This window comes from Myotis yumanensis, unplaced genomic scaffold (genome assembly GCF_028538775.1).
Source record: "Myotis yumanensis isolate MYYU_CA2020_CCGP unplaced genomic scaffold, mMyoYum1.0.hap1 SCAF_5, whole genome shotgun sequence".
In the NCBI taxonomy this organism is placed as follows: domain Eukaryota; kingdom Metazoa; phylum Chordata; class Mammalia; order Chiroptera; family Vespertilionidae; genus Myotis; species Myotis yumanensis.
In genome coordinates this window covers 37377974-37395453 of record NW_027223756.1, presented here as the reverse complement: position 1 = coordinate 37395453, position 17480 = coordinate 37377974, and the positions used below count along the sequence as shown (strand labels likewise).

Below are 17480 nucleotides of genomic sequence, written 5' to 3'. Positions count from 1 at the left end.
AATAATCTGCTATAGCATTGCTTTATTAAGGTGGTAATTTCTTTGCTTGAACATGTTGCCACATAAGATGCAAATACAGTCAAACCTTGGTTCTTGAATATCTCCCATCTCGAACAATTCAGTTCTTGACCAAGTTGTTCACAGAATAAGTGTCTTGGTTATTGAACGCAACTTCAGTTCTCGACCTGACAACCCTTTCTTGCTGATACCTCAGCATGACAAAAAGTATCTCTCAGGCCACAAGCAAAGGAGGGAATGCGAGTCAGTTTACCGCTAAACATCCCAGGAAGTTATGCTACATGTATGTGTGTGTGTGTGTGTGTGTGTGTGTGTATGTATGTATATATGTATATGTATTGCTTTTGTTGCTAGAAATGGATGATTAGCACAATTTTAAAACATATATAGGCCATCAGAAGTGCTACTGTTGCTAAATGATCACAGGCAATTGAAGAGGTAGAAAAACTGGTTGATTTGGATAAACGAAAAGTAGTTAGCATGTGACAGCATGTCACAGGCAATGATATGTGAAAAAGCGAAGATGCTATATGCTGACTTTCTGAAAGACACCCCTGTCATGAGTGTCAAAAGTGATTTAAGGGTAATAGGAGTAGTTCTATAAATCTAAGAAAAGAAGTGTTTGTTTATAGATTAAACAGTACATTAGATATGTACTGTATATAAGGAAGGTTAAAGTAGGGAATCATTTGGGGCTCTGGAACAAATTAATTTATATTATTTCTAATGGGAAAAAATGATTCTGTTTTCGAACAAATTGCTTCTCAAATAGCTTTCAGAAACAAATTAAATTCAAGAACTAAGGCTCCACTGTGAATAACGATTCTCTTAAAATGTAAGATTACTAGTGAGTACTCTGAGAGCTGGTCACAGTGAAATGTGTGTCTGATTGCTGTTTTATAACAGATTTCCTGTCTGTGCCAGGAGGTCTTCAGAGCTTCCCTTCAGAGTAAAACTCTCCCATGCATGTGGAGGTTGTTGCCCTTGGTAGAGTTGTTTGGCTGTGGCTGTTAGAGAATTAAAGTTGGGTGCACTAAGGTTGGTGACAGGGCATCGGGCAAATGGCTTTCATTACCATTATTTAAGAATGGTTCCAGAATGTTCCTATCCTGAGAAAACATTAGGGGAAGGACCCAAACAGTAGAAACTTAACGATACCTCAGTCTGGAATATAGTCCCTTTGTGCTTCCTTTTATAAAATTACTAGAGGCCTAGTGCACGAATTCGTGCACTAGTGAGGTCCCTCGGCCTGGCCTGCAGGATTGGGCCAAAACCGGCTCTCCGACATCCCTCAAGGGGTTCCGGATATTGAGAGGTGCAGGCCAGGCCGAGGGAACCCACTGGAGCATGATCAGGGCCGGGGAGAAACGCAGGAGGTTGGCCAGCAGGGGAGGGACCGCGGGAGGGCTCCAGGGCGTGTCCGGCCCTTCTTGCTCAGTCCTGATCAGCCAGACCCCAGCAGCAAGCTAACCTACTGGTCAGAGCATCTGCCCCCTGGTGGTCAGTGCACATCATAGCGACCAGTTGAGTGGCCTTAGCATATCATTAGCATATTATGCCTTGATTGGTTGAAAGGCCGACTGGTTGACCGGACACTTAGCATATTAGGCTTTTATTATATAGGATAGTCATGTAACTTTTCATGAATGAGGAGCATCGTCACCAAGCACTTAGGAACACGCCACTCATCATTTTGTCAGTTTACTTGGCTTTTTACATGTGGTGCATCATCTGTTTTTTACCCAGAAATGGTTTTATTTTTTCCTTGAGAGGAGGTAGCTATGTTTCTGGAAACTGGCATTTTGCTTGGGGTTTATCTCTCAGGATGTAGATTCGGTCTATGTGTATTACCACTCGTGGAACATCTCTTAATGTACATTAGCCGAACCACCCCGTGGCTGTGGTAGAGTGAGATAATATCTACTCAGCTCTTTGAAGGAGCCCTGTAACCCCAATTTGATAAAACTGGTTTTTCTAACTGTAAATAGAAAACTTTAAATCTCCTCCTTGCTACAGTTACGCAGAGTAAAGTTATTCACTGATAAGCCTAATTGTCAGCTAGAACCATTTCACACTTCCCGTGAACTGTGCCAAATAGAAGGCTGATTGGTTGGTGTCTTTTGGTGTTTTCCTTTGGTTGCCTGAATGAGTTTCAGGGACTTATTCACTTACTGAATCAAGTGAAAGTATGGTTTCTGTGTCATTAATGGTCCCCATGCAGAACTGCTGAAATGCATGCACCGTGTTGATCTTTCCTGGGTCTTTAAAGCTAAACTGGATGTTTTACCTGCTGTTTAATCTGGCCTCATCTATTAGTCAGTATTTGCTTCCTTGGTCCAAATGTAGACCAGCCACCCATTTTTGATTTATATTAGTTATTTTGATACAAAATGTCTTCATCCAGAAGAACAGTGAGCAGTGTTCTTCATTACTCCTTGTCTCTGAGCAGGTCGGACGCGTGTATCCCCAGGCAGTCTACTTTCCCATCCGGACCCTGTACCTGACTCTGAAAATAGAGCAGCGGGAACGCTACAAGAGTGGTATGTCTCGGGTGGGGCCAGCTGGCCAGGCTGTGGAGGGCTTGTTCCACGGGGCATTCCCATCCAGTCGGCTGTGGACACGCCTGCCCCACAGCAGACTTCCTAGCACATGGGCCATTCTTTAGCCAGTGAGAGAGAGAATATTTTGGGACCAGAACCAGAGCCTGATCCTCTTGAGTGAAATTTATGGTTCTTCTTTACCATAATGTAATTGGGTGTCCATTTACCTGAGTGATTTGATCCTTAAGTAGAAATCATAGATGAAATTTTTAGCTATAGATAATTACAAGTAACTTACCTAATTAGTATAACTACATCCTGGTAAGCAGTATAAATGTTAGTTACTATAAGGTTTTAAATCTATATTGAGTAGTCGCTGTATAAAAAGAAATAACTTATTTGATGGTTCCAGTTGCCCACTAAGCATGCTGCTTTTAAACAATTAAAGGATCGTTTGCTTCAGAATATTTTTACTACCCAGACTTGCATGCTGCGAGACCAGAGTCTTTCTCAGCAGCATCGCCTGCCAGCGAGCTGGGTGGGTCGGAGGTTGCACAGCACACTTCTGCCCTGACCTCCTGGCCCACCTCGGTAGATTCATGTGTTGATCATTTGAAAACTAAGATGTTTTTATTCTAAGTGAGCTGAAGCTTAGGTAAATGGGGCTCGTGGGTTTTAATAACATTTCTCATGTAGCAAGTGATGATATTTTTCAAAAATACCGCTTTATGTGTGGTTTGGCTTTCCCGGGTGAAGAATGTAGACTTGCTTGTTAACTACTCTTGAGCTACAGTACGAGGCATGTATTGTAAACAAAAATGTTTATACTTAGAGTCAAGTTAAAAGAGGGAGGACAGTGCACACTTGTGCGGCCTCACAGACTCCCCAGCCAGCATGCTGCCACGTTTGCTTTCTTACCAGCATGGATGCGCTCTGCTGAGCCAGTTGAGGCCAGGTTGTAGACAGTCACATTCTCTGTGCCGAGTCCCTCAGAGCACCTCTCCTGAGAACCAGGTATCCTCCCACATAGTCCTGGGGAAACGTCTCGTGTGTCAGCATCGGCAGGAACCAGTGTTCCTTTGGCCGGTGGGTCCTCTAGAGCACCAAGCTCTAGCATCGGTCAGTTTTGCGCTGACATTGGCGTTGTGTGTGTTGCTCTCAGATTCTGGACAGCAGCAGCCAAGTTCAGTGGGTAACCAGTCCCATTCTGCATCAGATCCAGGGCCCATAAGAGCAACAGCACCCATGTGGCGCTGCAGCCGAATCATGCACATGCAGCGGGAACTGCACCCAACCCTTCTGTCTTCCCTGGAAGGCATCGTCGATCAGATGGTCTGGTTCCGAGAAAACTGGCACGAAGAGGTACGTGGATGTGATCTTGAATGTCGTTCCACATGCTTTTGTGGCCACTTGATGGTCAGTTTAGCTGCCTGGTCATGTTTGTTGTTGAGTTGAATGATAGAGTTGGCAAAGAGTTAATGTCTGCGCACTAGTGTGGCCTTAACTATTTGAAGTGGGAGATTTCAAATGAGGGTGAAATTGAGAAAACCTTCTGCCCTCACAGTGCTTACTTTGCTTATTCATATGAGCCTAGTCACTTAAATGCCATGAATTGCCAGGCGGCAGTGGCGGGTGCGAGCAGGCACGGTGGTGTAGGTAACTGACCGCAGTAATCCCCAGAGGCAGAAGGTGGTTCTTCAGTGACCTTCTCAGCAGCGGGCCACCCCTCAGTGGTGTTTTGTACTGATGATAAGATAATCAGCCTTGATTGTCCAGGTATTTTTCTAGCTGTTATCACAGTGTTCTTTTGTGTGCACACACAGACGTGCGGCAGTGACACAGCATCCGAATGAGGTTTTCCCGTGGTTAATCAACTGAAGGGGATGGACATGACTCAAAAAGTGTTTTTTGTTTTGTTTTTTTTTAAATGTTCAGGACACTCCGCATTGTTAAAAACACAGCTCACTGTGTGGAGCTCACATGATTTTACACCGACTGTGCCACAGAAATCGCCCTGGAGGTGGTGGGGTAGCTGCTCGAATCAAGAGCTCTCTTTTGTGAATGGGGTTTGGTCTCTTTCCACTAGGTTCTCAGGCAGCTCCAACAGGGCCTGGCAAAATGCTACTCTGTCGCATTTGAGAAAAGCGGAGCGGTGTCCGATGCCAAAATCACCCCCCACACACTGAACTTCGTCAAGAAGCTGGTGAGCACGTTCGGGGTGGGCCTGGAGAACGTCTCCAACGTCTCCACCATGTTCTCCAGCGCGGCCTCCGAGTCTCTAGCCAGGCGGGCACAGGCCACTGCACAGGACCCTGTCTTCCAGAAGCTGAAGGGCCAGTTCACCACCGGTGAGTCTCACTCTGTTCTTCCTGCACTGGGAACGTTCCACGCACTGTCTTTCCTTGGGCTTTAGCATAGAAGATGATTGCATTCATTCATTTTATTTTTATTTGTTCATTTTTCATTAATTGTCTTGTCACTATACTGGGTGAGCTGGTTATAATGTTTAGACTCATCACAAGAAAGCTTAAGGCTCACCAGCCTGCAACTGCATGTTCTTCTTTCCAGTGAAGGGTTGTGGTTTGGAGCCAGAGCACCAGGCTCCACCTCTGGGGTTAGAAGTAGGATGGTTTCAGGCAGACCCTTCTCCTGATCCTTGATCCCTCCCTCCACTTGGTCTTTATGGGAAAACTCAACAGTGAGACTCAAAGGTGCAAGGCTCAGGGTGACAAGTAAAGTTCACACTGGTAGGCATTCTGGTGGACAGTGATAGGGAGGTTGTTCAGGTTCAGATTCATGCATTTTCCCAGACCTGTGGGAGCATGAGTTCTGGCTCCACCATGTTCTGCGTGATCTGAGGTAAATGTCCAATGTCCCTTAGCCTGTCTCCATCTGTCAGATTGGGGTCCTTGTCCCTCAGCACGTGCAGGTATTCGTCCCCTGGATCTCAGAGCATTCGTTCCCAATCTGCTCTGCCTCCTTCCCACTCGTCTGGGGTGGGCTCTCCCCCCCGGGAGCACCAGTCCCAGACTGGTGAACTTCTGCAGGCTTGTAAGTCCTGAGTGTCAACCCATGAGTGATTATTACACGAAAACAAGACTTGCCTGGTAAAATTTCCCAAAGCCAAAAGAAACATTTCAGCTTAATTATTGTTTTTGTAACCATCTTTAAAGCATTCTTTCTTGTCCTGCCAGTGGTGCTCAGTGGTTAGAGTGTTGGCCGTGCACTGAAGGGTTGTGGGTTTGATTCCCAGTCAAGGGCACATACCTGGATTGAAGGTTTGATCCCTGGCCCCAGTCGGAGCACGTGCGGGAGGCAACCAATCAATGTGTCTTTCCCACATTGATGTTTTTTTTCTTTCTCCCCTCCTCCCTTCCACTCTCTCTAAAAATCAATGGAAAAAATATCCTTGGGTTGAGGATTAACAAACAACAAGAAATCCTTTCTTAATTGACATGTTAAACCATAGAATAAATGGTTCACATTTTTTACATATTTAAGTATCTTTTTAAAAGATTTATATCTCAGAGAGCATAGTTAAAACATGTATATCTGTAAAGTAGGTTGCAGTGATATATATAAAAGGAACTATTTGCCCCACTAATTGCAAAGGACACTGTGTAGCTGTAGGCAGGACTGACCTGAGGCCCATGGGAAGCCCAGCGTGTGTTGTCCCATCATCACTCCGGGCGCCCTGGGCTGGTGTCCCGCTCTCGAGGTGTGAGCTGGGCATACGGCTGAGAGCTTCCTCTGAAGAACCAACCCCTGGAGGAAAGTGCTCTCTGAAAAATAAGAGTCCTGCCCTCTCAGAGCTTTTACACTGAAGGGCTCCCATCCTCTTAGATTTTCTCTGTAAAGTCCGTGTGACGTGTGGTCTGCCATCCTTCTCTAGGAAAGGAAGGGTTTGAGGTCGAGTTCATGGAAGCTGTCCTATTTTACTTAAAAGAGGTGATATTCAGTATGTCTTCATCTTAAAATTCCAGATTATTAAATCAATTGCAGTCTGAAATAAAGATGTGAAATGGGACAAGTCTTCTGGATTTGGGGGGTAGGGGGAGAGAAGAACTTAAAGGAGGCTGTCAGGCTCTGAGCCACCTTAACTGCAGTGAGTTTCAGGCCCTGGCACAGAGGCCTCCGGTCGCTCTGCTCATTGCGCTGGGGAAGACCGTCTCTGTTCCAGCGCTGTGTTCGTCTGTAAGGCGGTGGGAGGAAGTTAGAAACAGCCCATCACATTCCCCCAGAGTGAAGGGCAGCCCGGCTCACCCCACATGACCTAACTGGGCAGAGGAGAGTGTTTGGGAGAGGCTTGGAGAGACTTGGCACCCTCGCTGCCTCCTGCTTGTGTGTGAAGGTGCCTCTGCCGTCACCGGCCGCCTCGTTTGCCCTCAGGATCCATCGGTCCTTGTCAGCACGCGGACAGTGCCTCCCCGTGGCTCTCACGGACCCGTTTCCAGCAGAAATCGTTGGCTTTCCTGACCTTTGGGCTCTGGCAAGTTAGGGTGTCGAGAACCCCCTCCACCACTGTCCATGAATTGATGTCTCTCTTTTTTTTTAATATATATTTTATTGTTTTTTTACAGAGAGAAAGGGAGAGGGATAGAGAGGGATAGAGAGTTAGAAACATTGATGAGAGAGAAACATTGATCAGCTGCTTCCTGCACACCCCCTACTGGGGATGTGCCCGCAACCAAGGTACATGCCCTTGACTGGAATCGAACCTGGGACCCTTCAGTCTGCAGGCTGACGCTCTATCCACTGAGCCAAACCGGTTAGGGCTAATTGACCTCTTATTATTGAGTCTTAATAAACTCTGAGAACCAGAGTGTTTTTGCTTAAGTGAAAAGTGCATGTTTTGCATTTCTGTCATTTTGATTTCTTGCCTTCATTCCTTCTGAGGAACTGATGTATAACTCGTTCTCCTCCTGGTTATTGTCTCCTTCGGGCCGCCTGGTGCTGTGTTCGTGTTCACACAGGCCTGAGGTGACCTCTAGTGGTGGCAGGCAGGCTTCTGGCACCTTTTAGTGGTGATGGGGGGGCTCCATGCTGAGACATTTATGCAGGGGTCCCCTGGGGTCCCCCCATCCTTCCTGAAGAGGACAGGTCATGATTGGGGTGAGGTCCGTGTGGCACTGGAGAGCCGGCCACACCAAGGGCTTCGCTCTGTCTCAGGCCCCAATTTCCACGAGAAAGAGCAAGAGGGCTTCTGGGGCTTGATGCAGACTGTTCCCAGCGGGGAGGCGCAGTGCAGTGGCTTGGGATGCATTGGAAGAGCCCGATGACTGAAATGCTTATTCCTGTTTTATCTTGAAGATTTTGACTTCAGTGTTCCAGGATCCATGAAGCTTCATAACCTCATTTCCAAATTGAAAAAGTGGATCAAAATTCTGGAGGCCAAAACCAAGCAACTTCCAAAATTCTTCCTCATAGAAGAAAAGTGTCGGTTTTTGAGCAATTTCTCCGCGCAGACAGCTGAAGTGGAAATCCCAGGGGAGTTCCTGATGCCAAAGCCGACGCACTATTATATCAAGATCGCTCGGTGAGTGAGCGGGGCCTGGCTCGATCATGGCACATCCCCTGCCCACAGAGGCCTGCAGGCAGGCCTGGTGCGGCGCTCAGAAAACAAGACTGTCCTAGGATTTCAGTGACCAGCCCTGAAAGGGTCTGATTGATGGCTTCAATGTCTTGTTTGAGTCAAGTTTGTATTTGCTTCCAAAGAAGCTTTTCCGACTCCCCATAGAACTTGACGAAATAAAGTTCCCGTGTCTTTGTTCACACTTACAGCCCAGTGTTCAAATAGCACCAGATGCAGTGGAATGCAGTGGAGTGTGTTGCATCTCATTTGAAACGTAAAGAGTTCTGTGGAGAGGCTCCCTTAACAAATAGTCAGGTGCTTCCTGTTATTTCTAACTCAGACACAGAGCTCTACTTTTCCACTGTCAGAATTCAGTTTTCCTTCCCCCAGACCTGCCTGGGGCCTGGCCAGCGCCCTCCTCTCTGACCTGTATCGGGGCCGAGGCCCAGGGTGAGGAGGTGAGGGCAGGGGTGTGTCAGTCCCTCGCTTGCTCCTTGGGGCACCTGCGTGTGCCAGGCAGGGCCATCCCTCCCCCAGAGGCCGGAGCTGGGCCCTCCCCGTGCCGCTGCGGTGCTCAGGGCCAGAGCAGCGACCCACAGCTAGCTCCTGGAGTCGGACCCCTGGTTTGATTCTTTTGAAGCTCCAGCTTCATCTTTCTGCTTTTTGTTTTCCCTCTGCCGTGGTTTCTCCCTGGTTTTTGATATAATTGCACTATTTACACCTTGTCAGAACAAGGGTGGGGTGTGAGTGAACAAATGTGGTAACTACTCGTCTTAATTCCCATGACAGTTCTACCAGTGCTTTTGGAAAGCTCCCTTTTCTTCTCCAAGGAAAGGATTGGAAATTGAGACTGAGAGCGTTTGTGTGTTCCGGTAGGTTTATGCCCAGGGTGGAAATTGTGCAGAAGCACAACACCGCAGCCAGGAGGCTGTACATCCGCGGGCACAACGGCAAGATCTACCCGTACCTGGTCATGAACGACGCCTGCCTGACAGAGTCGCGGAGGGAGGAGCGCGTGCTGCAGCTGCTTCGCCTGCTGAACCCCTGCTTAGAGAAGAGAAAGGAAACCACAAAGAGGCACTTATTTTTCACAGGTAGGAGGGCCGCACTTGGGGCTCCCTAGCAGTGCGCTGTAGCCAGCCTGTCAGGGCTTTCCCATGTGCCGTGTGTCAGCACTGAGAAGCACTGAGCTACGCCAAGAGGGCAGGCCTTGCAAGGAGGAGCCAGTCCCTCGACAGGACCCCTGCCCTGGAGAAGCCCCCACCCCAGCCTTTAGGCTCCTCACTGCAAGGTGGGTGCTCTGACAAGTATTTGGGAATGGAGGTGCTAGGTCTGTGCCCCCTGCCACCTTGACGCCCCCAGGAGCCCCCATGCTCTGGTGAAACCTGGGCTGAGTGGAGGGCTTGTTATGGGTCTGTTACCAGCATACTTGATTGTGAAGCGAGGCCTCTGAACTCCTGGGCCACTTGCTGCAGGACGTGGGCACGGCCCGAGCTTGCCTTCAGCGAGTGAAACACAAGACTCGGGTGGCAGGGATCTTGGTCAGGTGGCAGCATCTGAGTGAGGTCTTTCCATAACTGAGGTGTCCTGGGTGGCTCATGAGTGACCTGTTTCTGTCTGTAATGGGAACAGATGAGACACCTTCCATCCCACCCAGAGAAGAAAGCCATTGTCAAGTCATTTTAGTATTAAATCCAAGGCTAGGAGTCCATCGCAGTACATAGTATATGGAACTTTCTTCTGATAGCTAAGGTGAAATCTAACCCAATTTGACCTAAAATTTCTTACCTTTAAACGTATTATAGCCCAAATAAGAAGTAGATTGAGAAACAAGTCCGTGGAGAGCTATGTGCATGTTTACACCGTGTCATGTGATCGTAGTGTTGATCCCGGCTGTGGGTAATAGATTGCTCTTTTTCCAAAGATACAAACTTCTTTTTATAAATCTTCACCTGAGGATATTTTTTTCTATTGATTTTTAGAGAGACAGTTGCAGGGAGGAAGAAAGAGGATCAGGGAGAGAGGGAGAGAGACATCAATGTTAGAGAGACACATTGATTGGTTGCTTCCTGCAAGTGCTGTGACCAGGGCTGGGGATCAAACCTGCAACCCAGGTCCGTGCTCTTGACCAGGAATCAAATCTGTACCCTTTGGTGCACTGGCCGGTGCTCTAACCACAGAGCACACCAGCCAGGGCCAAAGATACAAACTCTTGACTACCACCAAGTGCCAGCCCACATATATATATGCGCCCTGGCATCCTTTGGATTTCTTTATGGATTGAAGCCATGGAAGCAAACCAGAAGCTGTGGTTTATCTGACAGTAGACCACAATGACTTTGTCCATTAGCAGGCAGTCCACAGGCAGGTGGTCACAGGGCCTGGCGATGGGCACAGGCTCACAGCTGCTGCTCAGCTGCTCAGCAGCACCAGTGCGTTTGGCAGAGCCTCTTTATTGTTTTGTGTGTTTTTTTTCTCTTTTTTAAATATGTTTTTTATTGATTTCAGAGAGGGGAAAGGAGAGGGAGAGAGAGAGAGAGAGAAACATCAGTGATGAGAGAGAATCACTGACCAGCTGACTCCTGCACACCCCGCACTGGGGATTGAGCCTGCAAACCAGGCATGTGCCCTGACTGGGAGTCAAACCGTGACCTCCTGGTTCATAGGTCGATGCTTATAGGTGAGCTGGGCTCTTTACGGTTTTTAAAGGTTGCCTTCTAAAGCATTTCTGTCCCTCTGTGTCTTAAACACAGGGTAATGGCAGCTCAGGCTCCGTCGCCAGTCGATTGAGCTCTGTGCCACGTGTGCTACATCAGTACGTGGTGTGTGCTCAGCGTCCTTCCAGCTTTGCCCATTTGCCCCACTTCCTCTGCTCAGGACATCGAGGCTGAAGCGAGTGCAGGCCTGTGGTGATGCTCTCTCAGCTGTCCCGTTTCTCTCCCCTTTCTCCTCAGTTCCGCGAGTTGTGGCGGTGTCTCCACAGATGCGCCTCGTGGAAGACAACCCCTCTTCTCTTTCCCTCGTGGAGATCTACAAGCAGCGCTGTGCCAAGAAGGGCATCGAGCATGACAACCCCATTTCCCGCTACTACGACAGGCTGGCCACGGTGCAGGCGCGTGGGACGCAAGCCAGCCACCAGGTACTAACTCAGGACAGTCAGGCTTCGTTCGAGCTGCCACCCGAGGCCTCAGAAACGGCTGCTTTCTGCTTCCATGACAAGTGTGCTCAGAATAGTGTGTGTGCACATGTGTGTGTGTATATGTGTTTGAGAGAGTATGAGCATTGTGTGTGTGCGTGTGTGCGTGTGTGTGTTGTGGGGTGGGTGAGAGGTTCCGTTTTGGACCTGTGAGTTGGTAGAAACGAGAGGTCCACTGAGTGACATTTGCTGCAGATTGGTTGTTATAACAGGAAAAAAGGTAAGTTTTCAACCTTGGAGAGGTTCCTAGTTCTTTACCTGCATTTACAAAGCAGCTCAGGAGCTAGAATTTTAAAAATAACTTTACTGCGAACTCCTGGCAGCCAAACCTCTTCTGAGTGGTGTTCATGTTTATCAGGGCTGCTGCGGGGCATCAGGTAATGTGCTCTGTGCTCTCCGTGCTTCCTGAAACACAGGAAGTGGCAAGCCCAGGAACACCTCATGCACCAGGGCTTTATTTACTAGTAGACGGCTCCATTGTTGCTCAGAGCACCACAGGTGGATCCCTGGGGGCGGGGGAAACCGACCAATCTGTGCATCCCCCGAGCAGCCAGAGGACACTGCACATGTTGTTGACAAAATTAGCTCTACTGGTGCCACGTAAGAAGTTACAATTTGAGAGTTTTCCTTTTGAGGAGAAGAGTAAGTGAGTTGGATGGGAGAGTCATGGGGTGGCATGTCATTTCAGGTCCTTCGAGACATCCTCAAGGAAGTGCAGAGCAACATGGTGCCGCGCAGCATGCTGAAGGAGTGGGCTCTGCACACCTTCCCCAACGCCACAGACTACTGGACGTTCCGGAAGATGCTCACCATCCAGCTCGCACTGATTGGCTTCGCGGAGTTCGTCCTGCATTTAAATCGGCTCAACCCCGAGATGTTACAGATCGCCCAGGTAGTGTGGTGTGAGTAGTCAGACCCTCTCCTTTAGATGTTGCGTTCTGCTGTTTAAGTTCTAAAACGCCTCCTTCTGAAACTTAGGACACTGGCAAATTGAATGTCGCCTACTTCCGCTTTGATATAAACGACGCGACTGGAGACCTAGATGCCAACCGTCCTGTTCCTTTTCGCCTCACGCCCAATATTTCTGAATTTCTGACCACCATCGGCGTCTCTGGCCCCTTGACCGCCTCCATGATTGCTGTTGCCCGGTGCTTTGCTCAGCCAAACTTTAAGGTAGGTCATGGGTTATCTGCGAAAAGCACAGGCTGGGGTCATGCACTACACGTGTGACCCCACAGGAAGTGCTGATCTGCTCGTGAGGAGGAGAGCTGAGCTAGGAGGGCGTGTTGTTGCTGTACAGCGGAAGCTCCTTCACTTGAAAAGGGCTTTAAAAAGAGGTGTTAGGATGGTGAGGAACCTGGAGCCTTTGTTGGGTAACCTCCCCCAACTGTTAGCGCTGCATGTCAGTTTGGTTTACTCCATTTTATAGCTGCCTTCTGTTTCTCGCTTTGCAAACCTTTTTTCTCTGAAAGAGCAGATGTGTTCTTTGGAGGGCCGTGGAGATGGGGCCTAAATGAATGCGGCACGTGAGCCCCATTGTAAACTCCCAGTGATGTGAGGTGTGGCACGGTGCCCGGGCCACGTGCGGGTGTGACAGCTCTCCCGCGTGACAGGGCGGCAGCACGTCTGCCATCCCGGGCACTGTCTCGGCTCCTGGCGCTGCACTGGCTGTCCTGATGGATTCGCATCGTGTTCTCCCAGCAATTGTGCAGGTGGGAAACTGAGCCAGGGAAGGGGAGTGGCAGGTCAGAGGTTGTACAGCCAGGGGAGGACCTGTCTCTTCGCAGTGGAGGACAGAACACAGTTTACTTTTTCTGTGTTTTTTTTTTTAACTTCTGAGACCTGCCATATCTTTTTTCCTTTTCTTTTTTTTCAGATAAGCAGTTTGTGCCTAGAGGAGGCTTCAGACTCTAATTGCTTTCCCAACACATTTACTCAGGACAGCTTTTAGCTATTGAATAAGCTCTTCATTGTGAACAAGGACTTCACATACCCACACGTCTTTCTGAGGTGCCGTTGCACATATCCGACGTGTGGAAGGCGATTTGGGGATGGCGTGGTGAACTCTTATGAACATGAATAAATATAAATGGCCTTTCAGTTTCTTCTTGGTGAGGAGTTGGTGCTCTGATGCAGTCAATAGCAGTTCACTGTTATCCATTTATGCTTTAGGGCTTGAGATGTGAAGTTCTCGGGTAGACAGAAAGGCTGTCCTCTGGAAACCAATGTAGGGAACTCCTGGGAATGGCATTCAGTTTGAAACCTCTAGAAAGGAAGAGTCTCTCCTTATTTACTTTTTAAATTCATTTTTCAATTACAAATGGCACTATTATGTGAGTTTCAGGTGTACAGCATAGCCGTTAGACATTTATATAACCCACGAAGCAATCACCCCATCAGTCTAGTACTCTCCTGGCAACATACACAGTTACAATATTATCGGCCATATTCCTTATGCTGTACTGCACATCCCTGTGACTATTTTGTAACTACCTGTCTGTACTACTTAATCCTCTCACCTTTTCCACCAGCCCCTCAACCCCCATTCCATCTGGCCATCATCTGTTTGTCCTTTGTATCTGTTAGTTTCTGTTTTGTTTGCTTTTTAGATTCCACATATAAGAGAAATCCTGTGGTATTTGTCTTTCTCTGTCCGATTTATTTCACTTAGCATAATACATTCTAGGTCCATCATTGTTTTTGCAAATGGCAAGATTTTATTCTTTTTTGTGGCTAATAATCTGTATATATGCACTACTACTTTTTTACCCACTTGTCTATCCGTGGCACTTGGGCTGCATCATCTATCTGGCTTATTGTAAATAATGCTACAGTGAACATCTATATATGCATATATACATGCAATGGTGCATATATACTTTTGAATTAGTGTTTTGGATTTCTTCAGATAAATACCCAGAAATGGAATTGTTAGATCATATGGTAGATCTATCTATTATGTTTTGAGGAAAATAGTAAGGTCCATACTATTTACGACAGTGGCTGCACCAGTTTGCAATCCCACCAATAGAACACATCCTCACCAGCACTTGTTGCTTGCCGATTTATTGGCAGTAAGGTGCTCCTTATTTTAAAGGCCTGTTACAGCTTGGAGTAACGCCACACGCTGCTCAGTGCATAGGCTGTGCTGGTGTAGATGGGAAGAAATTGGGCCTTCTCCAAACTTGGGGCCAAAATGTCTCCACAGCCTAAATGTAGTGAATGCCTTTACAGTGAGTCAAACAGACCATTCTGTGTGGGAATCTCCTTTAAAACACATGCTGTTAGCACCTAATACCGTCAGATAAAACCATTGACATGTTCGTGTGAAGTTGCTTTGAACAGTCTTGGGCGCTCTGCATTCTTTGGACTGTGACAGTGGGTTATTGTTGGATATCTCAGTTCAGGAAGGTGTGCAGGCTTCGTAGTCAGTCCCTCTCTTGAATTGCCTTCTGTCTTTTCTTGGTGATCTCAGTACCGAAGTCCTGCCTCTGGTTTCCTGCCCCTTCTCCAACCCCTCGCCCCAGGCACTCGCTCTCCCTCCTGCCATACGCACCCCAGACACCACCTCCGTGGAGGACACAGTTCCAGTGGCTCCATGCCCTTAGCAGAGCTGCCACATGGGCTCCTCCTTCCCGTGCCCTCTTTCTTCAGCCCTGACTCCCCGGGTGGCCACCAGGCTTGCACAGACCACACTTGCCGACGGAAAGCCAGTGTTGGCAGAGCCCAGCCCGCTGCGGACTCCTCTGCTCCTGGGAGGCAGGCCCGCTGGGCCCAGCTGCCTCTCAGTGGGAAGCTGCCCGCTGGTCATTCGTGCTTGAACGTGAGCGTTTCTTTCTCTCCTCGCACAGGTGGACGGCATCCTGAAAACTGTGCTTCGGGACGAGATCATCGCTTGGCACAAAAAGACACAGGAGGACACCTCTTCTCCTCTCTCGGCCGCCGGGCAGCCCGAGAACATGGACAGTCAGCAGCTGGTCTCCCTGGTGCAGAAAGCTGTCACCGCCATCATGACCCGCCTGCACAACCTCGCCCAGTTTGAAGGCGGGGAGAGCAAAGTGAACACCCTGGTGGCCGCCGCCAACAGCCTGGACAACCTGTGCCGCATGGACCCCGCCTGGCACCCCTGGCTGTGACACGGCCACTCCCACCTCAGAGGTGAAAGCCGCCGCTCAGGCTCCCGCACTGGCCTCCCCGCGCCTCCTCTACCCTGTCCATGTGATGCTGGGTCCTCCGGGCTTCCGCGGTACAGTCGTGTCCCTGCTCGCCGTGTGAGAAAGAGGGTGAGTCAGGGTAGGGGGAGCTGAGCCATGGAGGTGAGGCCACTTGAAATGCTGGAGCTGAAACTCGAAGCATTTCAAATAACCTTTCAGGAAACCAAGATTCCCTGGCCTGGAGTAGGTGAAAGCATCGCCCCTCCGTCTGCGGGCGGACAGACTGAACTGTAGGAAACGGTTCGGAATGTCCTTTTTAACTTTCAGAAGTCACGCCTGGCGGGAGCTCGTGCTCTGTACAGACCTTTGTAACAGCTGCACAGAAACCCGCCTGGTTAGGGCCACGGGAATTATGAACACACCCTGCTGGCTTCGCCCCAGCACAAACTTCCATGCTGCATGGCCAGCACTGGGAACCTCCGAGCCCCCGGGGGAGCCGGCAGGTGACTTCCGCTTTATGTCGGCCAGCTCTTTGAATTCTTCTAGACACTTACTATCATTGTACCTGAAAAAAAAAAAAATCACTTCTTCCTAATTTAAAAAGAAGCAGCAACAGAAGTTTGTTAGCTCATCCGTGTTCCCATTTTTATAAATATGAGTATTGAGAATGTTCTATCTAAATTTGTACAGTGTGATTTTTTTAGAATAAATATTTTATAAAAGGAGGTGTTGTCCCTTATGTGTTAAGATGCCTGTTTCTGTGAGGTGTTTCCTGTGCCTGGAGGTTCCTCTGGCCCCTGGTGGCTGGTGCTCCCGGCCAGCGCACCCTGCTCCACATGTCCTTCCTGGGTAGGGTCTCGGCTTGGAGCCGGGTCTGAAGCAGGCGCTGCGCATGTTTGTGATGCCCCGAGGCATGCTGGTCCTGACCGGTGATGTGCCCAGGAATCTGGTGTCTCTCAGCTTTGTTTCCATGCTTCAGGCTGCCGCAACCTGTGTGTGCAGCGGGGAAATGGCCGCAGGCAGCAGCGCCCTGTGCCGAGGCCTCCGCTGTGCCCCCTGGAGGGCTGTTTCCACGTTTGAAGCATCTCCCTGCGCTCACCTCCGCTAGCCCTTGTCCTTCGCCCCGCGTGTCAGCACCTCGGGTGGGGAGTGGATGGAGCTGAGGAGTTGCTCCCTGGAGCATGCAGAGGGCGAGGCTGGAATGGCACAGGACGAGAAACATGCAGTAGGACAGAGGGCTGGTGGTTGCTACTTTAGTCCTAAAATTACGATTCTGGATTTAGAAGGACTTGCCCCAGGAGGAAGTGCCACGTCTATGTGAGGACAGAGTTCACACAACGCGGGGTGGTCAGCCAGGACTCCTTCAGGGCCAGGACTCGGCCGCCTCAGGCTATAGGTTCTCCCAGGCAGTCCCCGTGCCCCAGGCCGGGGTGGGGTGAAGCCTGCAGCTGTGTTCACTCAAATCTCACCACAATCCAGTCCAAGGAGCATAATCCATGTACCTGGGATGCCAGCTCATCCTCAGCGGCGGGTGCCCTTAGGGTCGTATGTCTCCAGTCCTCAGACATAGGCGGTCCAGCAGCCGCCAGGTGGCAGCCCCTGCTTTACAGAGAAGGGACTTGCAGCTCAGTGTGTGTAGCTCCCCCACCGTCCCAGAGCAGTCACGGAGCCACCTGAACACGGGGGCCAGGTGTCCATTCGACTGGACTCTTCCCTTTGTTTGTGGAGCTAGTTGTAAACTATTTTAGTTACTTGGAGAGTTGTCTTTGTGAGAAGGTGTCTTGGATCCAGAATGACAGGTGACTGCAGACTGGCAGCTAGTAGGTGCCATGCTGGCGGCGGGCTGCTGGGAGAAGGTGCTCCGGTCCTCACTGTGTGCTCGGGCTTTGCGAGCCTGGGGTCCGTGTGCCTTGTGCTCTGGGAGGAGCGCGCAGCGTGATGGTTGCGGAATGGCGTTTGGGTAAAGGGAGTCGAGTCCGTGCACTGGTGAGAAGGGCTTG

The 17480-nt window shown here is 49.4% G+C and overlaps 1 protein-coding gene across 8 annotated transcripts in view; it reads left to right on the top strand.

Moving 5' to 3' along the window:
- The window catches only part of TRRAP (transformation/transcription domain associated protein), a 118679-nt gene extending 102460 nt beyond the window's left edge, over nucleotides 1–16219 (top strand). For 7 of the 8 annotated variants that reach the window (XM_070415073.1, XM_070415070.1, XM_070415069.1 and 4 more), the window contains 9 exons: nucleotides 2468–2558; nucleotides 3721–3920; nucleotides 4645–4906; nucleotides 7869–8094; nucleotides 9007–9224; nucleotides 11085–11269; nucleotides 12015–12218; nucleotides 12305–12499; nucleotides 15178–16219. In XM_070415073.1, coding sequence (XP_070271174.1) covers nucleotides 2468–2558; nucleotides 3721–3920; nucleotides 4645–4906; nucleotides 7869–8094; nucleotides 9007–9224; nucleotides 11085–11269; nucleotides 12015–12218; nucleotides 12305–12499; nucleotides 15178–15462 — 1866 coding nt within the window. In that variant the 3' untranslated portion in view covers nucleotides 15463–16219. The remainder of the gene's footprint in view (nucleotides 1–2467; nucleotides 2559–3720; nucleotides 3921–4644; nucleotides 4907–7868; nucleotides 8095–9006; nucleotides 9225–11084; nucleotides 11270–12014; nucleotides 12219–12304; nucleotides 12500–15177) is intronic. The other variant, XM_070415076.1, reaches the window with a different exon arrangement.
- The last annotated feature ends 1261 nt before the right edge of the window (nucleotides 16220–17480 follow it).